Source organism: Notolabrus celidotus, chromosome 4, assembly GCF_009762535.1.
Source record: "Notolabrus celidotus isolate fNotCel1 chromosome 4, fNotCel1.pri, whole genome shotgun sequence".
NCBI classification, from domain to species: domain Eukaryota; kingdom Metazoa; phylum Chordata; class Actinopteri; order Labriformes; family Labridae; genus Notolabrus; species Notolabrus celidotus.
In genome coordinates, this window is record NC_048275.1 from 25,365,512 (window position 1) to 25,377,653 (window position 12,142).

The 12,142-nt window shown below is 38.5% G+C and overlaps 2 protein-coding genes across 9 annotated transcripts in view; one reads left to right on the plus strand and one right to left on the minus strand.

Moving 5' to 3' along the window:
- The window catches only part of ccdc172 (coiled-coil domain containing 172), a 58,465-nt gene extending 47,575 nt beyond the window's left edge, over positions 1-10,890 (minus strand). For 2 of the 5 annotated variants that reach the window (XM_034681758.1, XM_034681761.1), the window contains exons 1-6: positions 10,712-10,890; positions 10,401-10,486; positions 9,077-9,193; positions 8,149-8,314; positions 7,271-7,372; positions 5,564-5,666 (exon numbers count right to left, since the gene is read on the minus strand). In XM_034681758.1, the coding sequence (XP_034537649.1) occupies positions 5,564-5,666; positions 7,271-7,372; positions 8,149-8,314; positions 9,077-9,193; positions 10,401-10,486; positions 10,712-10,790 (653 nt within the window). In that variant the 5' untranslated portion in view covers positions 10,791-10,890. Of the gene's footprint in view, positions 1-2,521; positions 2,889-3,616; positions 3,755-5,563; positions 5,667-7,270; positions 7,373-8,148; positions 8,315-9,076; positions 9,194-10,400; positions 10,487-10,711 lie in introns of those variants that run through there. The other 3 variants (XR_004631007.1, XM_034681762.1, XM_034681759.1) reach the window with 3 other exon arrangements.
- Positions 10,891-11,049: 159 nt separating this feature from the next.
- gfra1a (gdnf family receptor alpha 1a) overlaps positions 11,050-12,142 on the plus strand; it is a 121,016-nt gene continuing 119,923 nt past the window's right edge. The window contains exon 1 of one of the 4 annotated variants that reach the window (XM_034681753.1): positions 11,050-11,136. In XM_034681753.1, coding sequence (XP_034537644.1) covers positions 11,114-11,136 — 23 coding nt within the window. In that variant the 5' untranslated portion in view covers positions 11,050-11,113. The remainder of the gene's footprint in view (positions 11,137-12,142) is intronic. The other 3 variants (XM_034681757.1, XM_034681755.1, XM_034681756.1) reach the window with 3 other exon arrangements.

The window sequence follows — 12,142 nt, forward strand, 5'->3', positions numbered from 1 at the left end:
TTGTTTAACCAACTAGTATATCTGGTGTTGACTAGCGAGGGTGAGGATGTTTATTCAACTTCACATATCCCATATAAATAGATAAATAGACAAATAAATAAATAAAGGTTTTCATATGGTTTACTGATTGAATCTACAAATCAGTACTGATCTTATAAATCCCATAGGCCTGTTTGTCGCCTCTTCATGCATGCTGTTTTTAATTCTTTCCATCATTGTATATTGTTAAAGGTTATGGCACACCTGCTCAACTGACCAGCTAAAAGAAAAAAGGAGAAAACTACTGTACCTGATTACTGATCTATTTTGAGGAGACACCATAGACTGTATAAAATAAGGACGTAGTATCCGTGAAGTCACCCATCTGTTCCTGAGCGCTGCTTTCAAGCCAATCGACGATGGCAGCCATATTGGAATTGCGGAACTCAACCAGGCAGAGTGTGACGTAAAGGGGCGGAGTTTGAGCCTCCTAGCCAACAGCTATGTGTTTCCGACCGGGAGTCCAGTCATTCATGTCCTTATTTGGGCAAAAACTCGTAAGCTCAATATCTTCTGAACCGTTGCGTTAGAAAAAAAAAATCACCCACCGTACAGTGTGTGCCGATAGAGAAATTAGCTACGTAGAGACAAGCCGTTTTTTGAACCAGGCTGTAAACATGTTTATTAATGCTGTAAAGATCATCTTTTTCCCATTCATGTCTATGTGGTTTCCGGTGTTTCTGCAGACAGCCTCAAGCGGATTCTCTATGTATTGCAGTTTATAATACTTCCGCATGGGCTTCCTCGTTTGAGACCGGAGGTTGCCGCTTGGGAGACACACAGCTCTGTAAATGCTAAAGGTCTAAAGATCATCTTTTGAAATGGCTTCTGAAGAGGGTAGAGTACAGAGCAGCATTACCAATCACCACTGTTCAGGGGAAGCAGCCTGATAGCCTCCCGCCCTAACAGGCTGCAGTCAACTTTGTCAGGTTCCTTTTATTCTGCATTTAATTATGTTATCCACAAGGCCCTGCTGCACAGGGGTGAAGGTATATAGAGGCCCCTGAGGGACAAATTATGAAGCACAGAGCGAACTGACAGTGATAAATGAAATTTAGACTTTTCTCTTGATATCACCCGAGTGGAGCAATTCACTAAGATCTGCTCAGCTACTGCAGATAAAGCATAACAATGATGCTTCAGATTATTATTATTATATTCAACATAAAAATTAGAGCTACAACTGAGGCCACTATCTCTGAGCAGTCTAAATATTCCCCCAGTCCTTTTGCAATAATGCCTCATTTAGAAAATCTAACAATAATAATGTATCTGAGATACAAAATGTGCCTTTGTTGATTAAAATAAATTTGCATACAGATTATTAGACAAGGCTGGTTTAAAGAAGCCAAGACAGCTCCAAAATAATCCTGTAACAGCAAACCGATTTATGGAGGGCAGAAGTAACTGCGTTTCTTTCCTTTTTTGGTTAAGAAACTGTACAACTGTTCTATCACAGACATATATAAAATTGTATTATCCAGTTCAGTTTGCTCAGAGAAAAGTATTTGACCTGGGTCTAGCATGCTTCATTCCCTGGCTGTGATTTAAGTGTTATGCCAGGTGTTCCAGGGCTCTACACCATCTATCCTACCTTTTTTTTATTGGAACTAAATGAAACAATAAAACAACTGAGCTTAAATTGCATTTACACAGCAGTTTTTTAAACTTTCCACTCCTTCTGTATAACTTACAAATTAGATTTTTCAGGCGAGCATGCTGTTTCCTCAACAGCAGAATGATGCTTCCAACAGCTAGACACCCAGGACGGCGCTTGAGATATCTGTAGTCTAAAATCAGATTTCTGCACTGCAATGACATCTTAAAATGAGCCTTCAGAAAAAATGTAGCAGTAATATATCAACCAAGAAAATCCCACACATCATAAAATCCACACAACTCCTAAATCATCAATCCAGAGCGCTGTATATTTCAGGTACCTTTGTATCGCGGCGGCCACCCTGTTTTGCACACTGAACACTTTTTAAATGGCTGTAGCACTCATTCAAATTGACATGCATTCAATTTCCAACAATCAATGAGCGGAGAGTTAAATATGCGTTTTAAAGAGACACTGCAGTGGTTGAGAAGAGGATTGATGGTCTCAGTTCCAATGGATGATCATAAGAATGAGTGAGAGGAGGCTCTCTCCTCTAAAGCCACATCCTCAGCACTTCCTGAGGCTAATAAGCTGGGGAGTAATGAAGGACCGAGTATGTTTAATGAGGCTGATGGATGAACAGGACATGCTATCCACATGCATGATTTAAGGTAGTGCTGGGAGAGGCAGAGGAAAAGGCCAAGAGCTGAACATGCATGCAGGAGCAGTAAAGAACAGGGACAAATAAATTATGTGTAAAACAAACAGAGCCAAGACAGGAATTATGACACATGCATTTTACTCATAACAGACTCATTTAACCAAATACTGGAGAAAATGGAGAATTAAAAGGTGTCATAGTAAATAAATACTTGGTCAACATTTGATTAGAATAACCGTTGACTTCATTGGTTGGGTTTTTTAATCACTTTACATCCACAGTATTGTAGAGAAGACATTATCCAAAGTAGTGGCATCAGCAATAACAATGACCCTTCCTTCCTGGACGCTATTGATCTCCAGTCTTTAATCACATAAAGGAAGTCTCTTTGTGGAGAAACAGGGAGGACTCTCCTCCCAGTCATGTTTCAATAGAGAGGAGGTCCTTGATTCATGATATACAACTGGCTAATACTGTACTGTGAAGAGATGACAGATGTCTGAGATGTTTTTGCAGACCTGTGCTTGCAGTTCTCAGACGAGTACATTGTATGGGTGTTTGACCTCAGAGTTAATAGTCTTAATGTTTCTGTCAGAATTGGAAGAAAAAAATGAAATTCCAATGAAATAATGCATCAAAATAAATAAATAATTTTAAATGTAATATAATAGCATTTAATTAAACTTGCCGGTTCAATTTCCGGCGCATTTCCAGACATAATCTTTCAACACAGATATCTTTGTGTCATAATTTATAGCATTATTCCATTAATTTTAGACCTGAGCCCTGTTTTCATTGTTTCTCTAAATGGATTGCATCCAACAGTTGTGAAATCCTTTGTGGCAAATTCATAATGAATCCACCTAAAGTGCACAAAAGTCACTAACAGGCTCAGATGTTTTAATAAAGCTGTCCATCAGCATTTCAGAAAGGATTTTTAAATAAGATTTTTAATTCTAAGTGTAAAATGTTCCCTGATATATTAAAAAAGACAGCTCTTACAACACATGTATGAAAGCCATTCAGAAATAGTAATTGAACCTCAGTGAAAACAGGAGCTGTCGGTCTGCCACTGCCTTGATCTCTCATTTAATTGTGTGTCAGTCTTGTGGACCCAAGTTGACAAAGCGATACATCTTATCTCTTTGCTGATTCTATCCTGTACATGTGTAGGCAGTGTTTTTGTAAAAAATAAAAAATAAACAATCTCATCCTGCTTTTCTTCAAATGCCCAACATGTAACTCACACTAGAAATTTTCTTTGATATGTGAATAAAAAAAGGCTGTTTCAGCAGCATGCAGTAAATATGTCTTACCTGATACCAGCCCTATACCACCATACGTATCAAGAAATATTCAGTATTAATCCTGAAGGTGTCCTTCGCTTTGCACATCATTTAGAGGCGATGGCAATGCTTTCTGTTTCATAACCAGCTAAAGACTCCTCGCAGTGGCTTTAAAAAAGATAAAAAATAAACATAAAATCACTTTTAAAACCTATTTTCATCGGTAGTTCAGCAACTCCCTCACTTTACAATGTTAACTTATTGCTTGAGTTAATGGAGTCTGGTGGTTTTGAAGAGAGCAATTTAATTAACTGTCTGATGAGGCACTTAGACAGATAATTACAATTAACAATATGTCTGAAGAACAGTCACAGCTAAAAATAAAAACATAATGACACACCTCTAGGTGGTGATATGTGCACATATAGCTGAAGAATAGTATATTTCACACCTTAATGAGGGAACACTCAACAGTATAAAAAGCTCACTGTAAGCACAAATGTTTCAATTTACATTTCCTGCACTCAGTTGGATTCTATAAATCAACTGCTTCAGAGATTTTGCATACACTTTTCAGACTGAATTCAACATACTGTACCTAGTAGGTCAATATCAAGCGGCAACCTCTGGTCTAAAGATATGAGTCCAATGCGGAAGTGTTAAAAACTGCTTTAGGCTGGCTCCGGAAGTACCGGAAACCACATACACACCAATTTAAAAAAGCTGATTTTTACAGCAGAAATAAACATGTTTACAGCCTGGTACAAAAAACAAGCGTAGTCTGGATGGCTCATTTCTCAATCGACACACACTGTAGGGGGGGGGGGGTGAAATTTTTTCTAACGCGGCAATTTCGAAGATATTGAGATTACTAGTCTTCCAATAAGAGGCACAGCTGACGTGATTGACAGGAGTGAACACAGTAGCTGTTGGCTAGGAGGCTCAAAGCCCGCCTCTTTACATCACAATCACTAGATAGCAGCAATATGGCTGCCGCCGCCGATTGGCCTCAAAACAGCGCTTCAGACACAGATGGGTGACGTCAAAGATACTACGTACATATTTTATACAGTCTATGGTTAATATATATGCAGTTTACTGTATTAGGTAGATGTGTATTCTATTGAATACTGAACATCAGGGTAAATGAAAAAGTCAGATTTTCCATTTAAAATGTAATGTATGACACCAAATAAGCAGTGTACTTCCCTGTTTGTAAGAAGTTCGATAATCATTTCAGTGTAAATGCTTAAGTCTTCGTCACTCATTCATTTCCCTTTACAAACCTCCCTGCATCAATCACATTAGCCTCAGTCTCTCTGCCACTTGTTGACTGAATGAAATACACTGCAGATCAAAGCATTAATTAAGCCAAATGGTCTTAATGCTCTGTTATTTACACTTCTAAATTTGGAGTCCAGCCAGCAGGATACAGAGAGGGAAACACAGTTTATTCAGCACTTCTCACGACATGATTCACTTCTGCCCGTCATAAATAACACCTTCTATTTAATGGGCCTGCAGATTGCTGCGTTGAATTGAGTTGTTAATAGAAATACACAAAAAGAGCATCACACTAAGTGTAAGAGCAACTGCAGTGATTAGCTACTACTTAGGAGTTATTTTTGTTAATATTACTCCAAAAGAAACCTGGAAGGTTGATAATTGCACTTTTCTAAATCGCATCCTCACATAATTGAAAATGCTTAAATAGGTAAACACCACAGCAGCTCAGTAAGGTGTATTTAAATATCAGAAAGCTCAAAGGAATGTTTCAGCGCGTTTTATGAGCTTTTAAATAGCTTTGAATAGATTTTGTTTTGTTCACTTGTGTCTTTTATTAGCTCTCACTTGTTTGTGTCTCATAAGAAACATATTGTAAGCACAATATCATTTCAAGTAAGTCAGGTGTTTTATTCTGTGTCTGAGCATCCAATAAAAACCTCTGTCAGTGTGCAGAGAGCTGGTGACACGTACCTCAGACAGGTGCTGTCAGTGAGAGGTTTCTGACTCACAAACAGGCTCTCCGCTTTCAAAGATCCTGTCACTGCTTCAGCCTCCCACAACTGCCGGTCCAAGTCTGTAGTCAAGAGTAATAATCAAACACAAAATGACTCTCCTCTGACAAGACAGACATGCTGTACCTACATTGTTATATTATTTGCTGATTTACTAAGTTTGGGATGATCCTACTGTCATGCCCAGCTCAGACTACATGATTTTTGGGCTGGTTTAAACCAGATTCTCCCTTGCAACAATTTTAGGAGATGTCCAGCCTGGGATCATGGACAGCACTGATGTTTGGCCCAGGTATCCAGTGATATGAGCGGCTCTCTGATCCAGTCTCAAACCTCCTGTGCAGCTCACAAACTCATCCAGGCAAACCCAGTGATATAAAACATGTTTCATACTCAGGGTCCACGTTGGATCCAAGTTGAAAAACCCGTTCCCAAGGAGAAAGAGCTGCTTACAGTAATGCCAAGGTATAACACTGTCAAGCCCTGAGGCTAACATAACTACTTCTCACAAAGGGTTAGAAAATTAAAATGATCACCTCCAGTTCTTGCTGGAAAAACTAAAGAAGGCAATTGAAAGAATGTTCTCATCCAAACATATTTAGCCTTTTTCTTTGTACATCAAATCAGCTAGTTATCCCACAATATCAGTTTCTATTCTGTCTAAATCTAGGCATGTGCGATCATTTAGGCAATTTTAGCCTGTACATATTAGTCAAGCCTATTTGTTGTTATTTTGTATCTATAGCTGATGTTATTGTTATTATTTTTATTTTATTTTTATTTGTAGGTCTTATTCTTATGCCTTGTACAAAGAGAGCACAGTTTACCTAAGTCAAATTCCTTGTGTGTTCAAGCATACCTGGCCAATAAAGCTGATTCTGATTTAAGATCATATAGATCATGTGAGGAGGTACCTTGCTGCTCCTGGCTCCTGAGACTTGTCTTAAAATAACGCATGAAGTATATCTCTGAAGTTTCTCCTTGTGTTCATGATGCAACCCCATCTCAACAATGTTTTTTGACTGCTGTGGTCCGAGCCCATCCAGCCTGAGGCACTGAACATTCCCCTGTCCAAAGGGGATACCTGCGACTGAGCTGGTAACAGTTCAACATAAGTGCTTTGTAAAAAGAATCTTCAGAAAAGTGGGAGACCGGAGATAAAGGACTCAAGAAATCTCAGAGTCAGCCCTCAAGAGAGTTCAGTGCACATTACAAATTGCTGTCATTCATCAGTGCACCATTGGATGCTGGGTTTGCCATCTATTGTTTAGTCAATTAGTTAGTTAATAGAAGGTTTATCAAGACAGGTTTACAACAGATTTTTACTGTACACGTGACAACCTGGACTTCTGAATGGTATTTCATCCTCAAAACTACTACTACCTGTGGCAACACATCCATTTTCAAACCATTAATAACCTACCGTTCAACTTGGTCTTGGAGCCAGAAAATAATATAGAACATCTGGTTCAAGACTCTGTAATACTGGTTCATATTCTCTAGATCTGATTTCTGTCAAAGAGGATGTTAAAAATAAGCTGACAAACTGGTGCCCTGCTACAGGCAGTGTGAATCAAACAACTAGGGATTTGTCACGTGTGTCGAGTGTTGCAGAAAAACACAAGACAGAGTCAATGTATCAGAGCCACATCATCTAAGGATTCACCTTTCTGTGAATTTTCCAGGCTGTGTAGTTTGACCTGGAGCACTCTCTTCTGTTCCTGCATTGAGTTCATGTGCCTGTTCCTGTGGCCCATCAGCTTCATCTCTGAATAAAGAGAAAGAGAACAAGAACCAGATTAAGCTTAATAAATGATCAAGAGAGAAAAAACACTGAAAGGGCTTACATTCATAATGGATTTATATTGCTAAGTATAAAAAGGACAGCAACATGTGCATGGTTGGAATTCACTTTAACTATACATAAAGGCAGCTGATCCTTTGAGTTCATACATTATATGTGATATCACTACCCCTCAATGGTCATGGCAGCTTTACCCTCCATCTTGTAGGACTAATGAAAACTGTTCAAATAAGGTGTCATGATATAGTGACGGCGTGAGTCAAATGTGAAAGGACATCTGTTTTAAAGAGTTGTAATATTTACAAATTAAAATATGGATCTTTAATGCCAGATGGATAGGAGAATTGTGCCACACGGATCAATATGTTGTAGTACTGATATGTTGTCCCCCCCTTGATAATAAGTATTATTTCAGATCATACTGGACCTTTAATACCATTTGATTCCAATCGTTTTCAAAAGCAGCTTTTCATTTTCACTCCATTCAGTAATGAATCTGAAGACGGATTATGGTATCACTTTGCCGTTTTACTTTTATTCTCCACAAAGCATCGATAAATCAAAACCTGATTCCCTATCAAACTTCTTTGCTGTATCTCTATCTTTTTATCTACACATTAATTTGGTTCATAATATACTTAGAAATATAAAATGCTGTTAAGATGAAAAGTCAGAGACTCATCTACAGCATATAGCCCAAGACCAGGCAGGCAACAGTATAATTAAAAGTATTTACTGACCTTTATATAAGGATTCTGCCTCCCTCTCCAGGTCCAGGATCTCAGTCTGTGTGTGGCTCTCAGACTGGATCTCTTTGCTTCGTCCGAGACTGAAGTCGCTGTTGAACCTTGAGATTTCTAAAAGGAATTTTTCCTTTTCCTCCATGGACTCCTTCTTTATGGTGACCTGGTATGAAAAGATGGATGGTGAGAATTGCTCCCAGGGATAACACTTACAAAGCCTCTATTTAGTTTCAATGACCTCCCTAAATGCTGCTGCAAGTGATATAAATGATACAGTGTGGATGAAATATTCATCATGAGGTCAAGAGCAAAGAGTATTTGTTAAGAGAGCGAGTTTCCACTTTGGAGCGAGTTTAACACCAGTAATCTTTTCTGTCTCAGTCTCTATGTGCTCACTAGACATTGGGTGTTGTCAGGACCTGTATAACTTCTGTCACAACACCAGTTAGGATCTGGAATGGGCTAAAAAAATGATATAGTTACTTATTGTTACTTGATCATTCATCAAGATAAAATACTGAACATGTCCTACTATGTGCTTTTCTAAGTGTGCACATGTTAGGTTTTAGTTCAATAATTGCACAAATAATGTTTCTTAGAGTTTGGACAAAACAAGAAACATGGAAATCTCACTTTACTCTCTGGATAAAAATGTAACAAGCACTTTCCCTGTTTTGACACTTTGTACACAAACTGGTGGAGTTGAAATAGACACAATGGCAGGTTATACAAAATATGTTTGTAACACCCCTCTCCTTGTTTACATACTTGAAACCGTAATTTGTTTTTGTTCCACCCGGCTGGAGCTTCTATTCCAAACAGAGGTGTGAGTCAATTTGTGTTTATCTGTGTAGTTTTTTGACTATCAAAGTTGACAAGCTCTCAGTGATATAAGATGTAAATATTGATTCAGGATTTAACCCACGAGACGTTGCTGTAGTTGGTTCGTCTGGCAGAGCAGCTCCTCAATTTTCAGCAACATCTGGTTTTCGTGTTTCTTCATCAGACCACGCTGCAGCCTCATCACAGATGACTGCTGAGCCTGGAGCACACAGAGATGAGGGGGCAGTTCAGACACAATCTGTAACAAATATACTGAAAGACATACAAGCAGTGATTCTTTTTAAAATGCTGCAAAGTGAATTATAGAGACAGGTACCTTTATAGCTAAGGACAGAACATTCATATACATGTATGTTAAGTCCTCAACTTCTTGATTATATGATTTAACCCAACAAAGAAAATTACCTAATTATATAGAAAGTTGAATTAATGCTAACATGCTTCAGGCATGACTGTTTGTACAGTCCTGAGTCTGTAATTTCAGCTATCAGTAAGGAAGTGAGTTTATTGTGTCATATATGTAAGTGGAGGAGCTCAGTAAGCACAATCCAAGTTTTGTAAACACTGTAATTATCTTAAGACATTTCTCATAAACGGTGAGACATCACATCACGAGAGCTGTAAACACACTGAGGTAAACACCCTGCATATCTGTATCATGTAAACACTCGCTACTCCATTCTACAAGCTCAGGAAAGGTATCCCTGTTGTGTGCTTCCACACAGATCACACTCAGCCTTTGTGTAGGAGTCAGCAGCTTTTCTTTGTGTTTGGCTCTTTTCATCAAATGCCCACTTTTACAAGCACAGGAAGAAGTTAGCAATATTCCTGAGAGGTCAATGAGCTAGCCTTTGACATCATATCTCACACATGCTAAAAGGTTTTGCTAATGTTATCCTGTGGAAATTGGCCATTGATTTTACAGTGGCCCTTGCAATTTACACAGTTGATGAAATGAATGGAGGTGATTAGTGTTTTCAATCATAAAGCAGATCAACTGATCAATATGCCAATATGCACTTCTTAACCCCTGGAGTCCATGCACCTTATAACTTATGCAGCTTCAGGGTAAGCATCTTGTGTTTTACAAAAAAGTGAAAAAAAAAGTTAACAGTATAAATGTATGACATAAAATATACGTTTGGAGGACTAATGCTATGGTGCATGATGTTGTTGTTCTCAGTACTAGACTTCCAGATAAACACTCACATAGCTTAAATTCAAACTACCAGGCTGTGACAATATGAGCCAGAACAGTTTAACATGAAACAATATATCACTTGCATAATTTAAAGGCATTTGTATAGGCACACAACACTGTACAGTTGCTCCCATAGTCACATATTTCAAATTCACACACTAGCAAAATAATAATTAACTATACCCAAGTTATTATATATTCTCACTTTCTGATCACGTTCTTCTTTGGTTCTTTCAAGATTGTCAGTATGGCTCTTGATCTGTTCATTGCATCTGATGATGGCTACTTTCACTGGAAGATGAAAGATAAGGATTATTAGTTACAGAAACGTTGTTCATATTCATTTGACTTTACTAGGCCTATATTAGAAAATACACCTCAATTTATGTAAAGCAGCATATAGCAGACATAACTAGGTAGCATTGCCACTAGCAATTCAGTGCTGAAAGTGTGCAGTGTGACGAGGATTAACATAACTAATATTAAAGCTATAATGCTAACCCACATTAAAATTACCTTCTTTAAATCTCTGTGTCTGTTCAGTTAACTGTTGTTCGGTGAGTAGTATTTGCTGAAAGAGGGAATCCAAACTCATTTTGTTATTAGCTGGCAACACAAAGTAAGATAAAACAAGGAATAAATCAAACTTTGCATAAAGTTAAACAAACAGCCGCAAAATTCAAACAAATGTCTCTCTGTACCTGATTGGCTGACTCTAAGATTCAATTGCTAACTGTGACCAATCACATTTATGCCGCTTTCAATAAACCAATCAGAAAGACACGTGGGACGACCACAAACCAATCAGAGGCAGAGTAGGTCGGGCCATGTCGTAGTTTTTCCCGACATGCGCACTTCAAGTTAACCCCCTGCCTCTGGGCCGACACCGGTGGGTTTCATCAATGCAAATAATTTGAAATGACCACAAAGTTGAGGATAAGGTGATAAACAGAAACACACACAACACTTGCGGTTTTTTTTAACACACAAAAAAAATAATCTGAAAAAGTTCCGAAACTGCAAGAGCCTGTAAACTGCTAGCTCAGATAGCATTCCAGTCTCCCTATATTAGCACTGGGTCATATGTTTTCGTTCCATCTGAGCTGAGATTGATGGTTTCCTATGGAGAAAAAATCCTGATAAAAGTTATATAATTAACGTTTCACCTTTTTGGAGCCAGGTTCGTGTCTGGTGTGCTGTTAATGAATCCCCAGCTGCATAAGCTAGCTGGTCCCATAAACCACACTGGCAAAAATACCCTCTCACTTAAGTGTTAAATGAAGTGCTGCATCGCTGTATCGGCACAGTCAGCTTTCCCAACAGTAATCCATTGAGACCCACTCCGTACATTTGTCACACAATGCCTCACTTTGACCAATTTTTTCGTTTCACCACAGGGACAAAAAAAAAAAAAAAACATCTGATCCGGTGCCATGAAGCACATTACAGTGTGAAACGTTCAATGACCCGAAGACTACATCATTCTGACATTCATTTGCAAAATTAATATTACGTATTGATTGAGCCTTTTCATAAATCACCAGACTGAGCCTTCCCCCTGACTGGCAAGGCTCCCTTCGGAGACTTAATAACAGCAAAGTCATCAAATTGCAAGCAGACAATTATCCCAGAAAGTAGCCTGCGCCCGTCGTTCATCTGGACGCTGGTCCGTTTTAAAGCCTCTTGTATCAAAAGTGAAAGTCAATGTGAATAAGGAGTGCACCTTTCAAAATTGTTTAATCTCACCCTCTTTATCACAGCTTCCCATTTCAGGATTATTCACTTGAATTTAGAAAAGCAATTTAACCTAATCTCTCCTCTCCCTCTCTCTGTGTGGTGTGTTTAGGTTGATTTACTGCAATGGACACCATGCATCCTCGATTGATTTATCAGTCTTTACTATAGATGGAGACTGCTTGACATAGTCTGATCCCGTGTGTTTAGCGA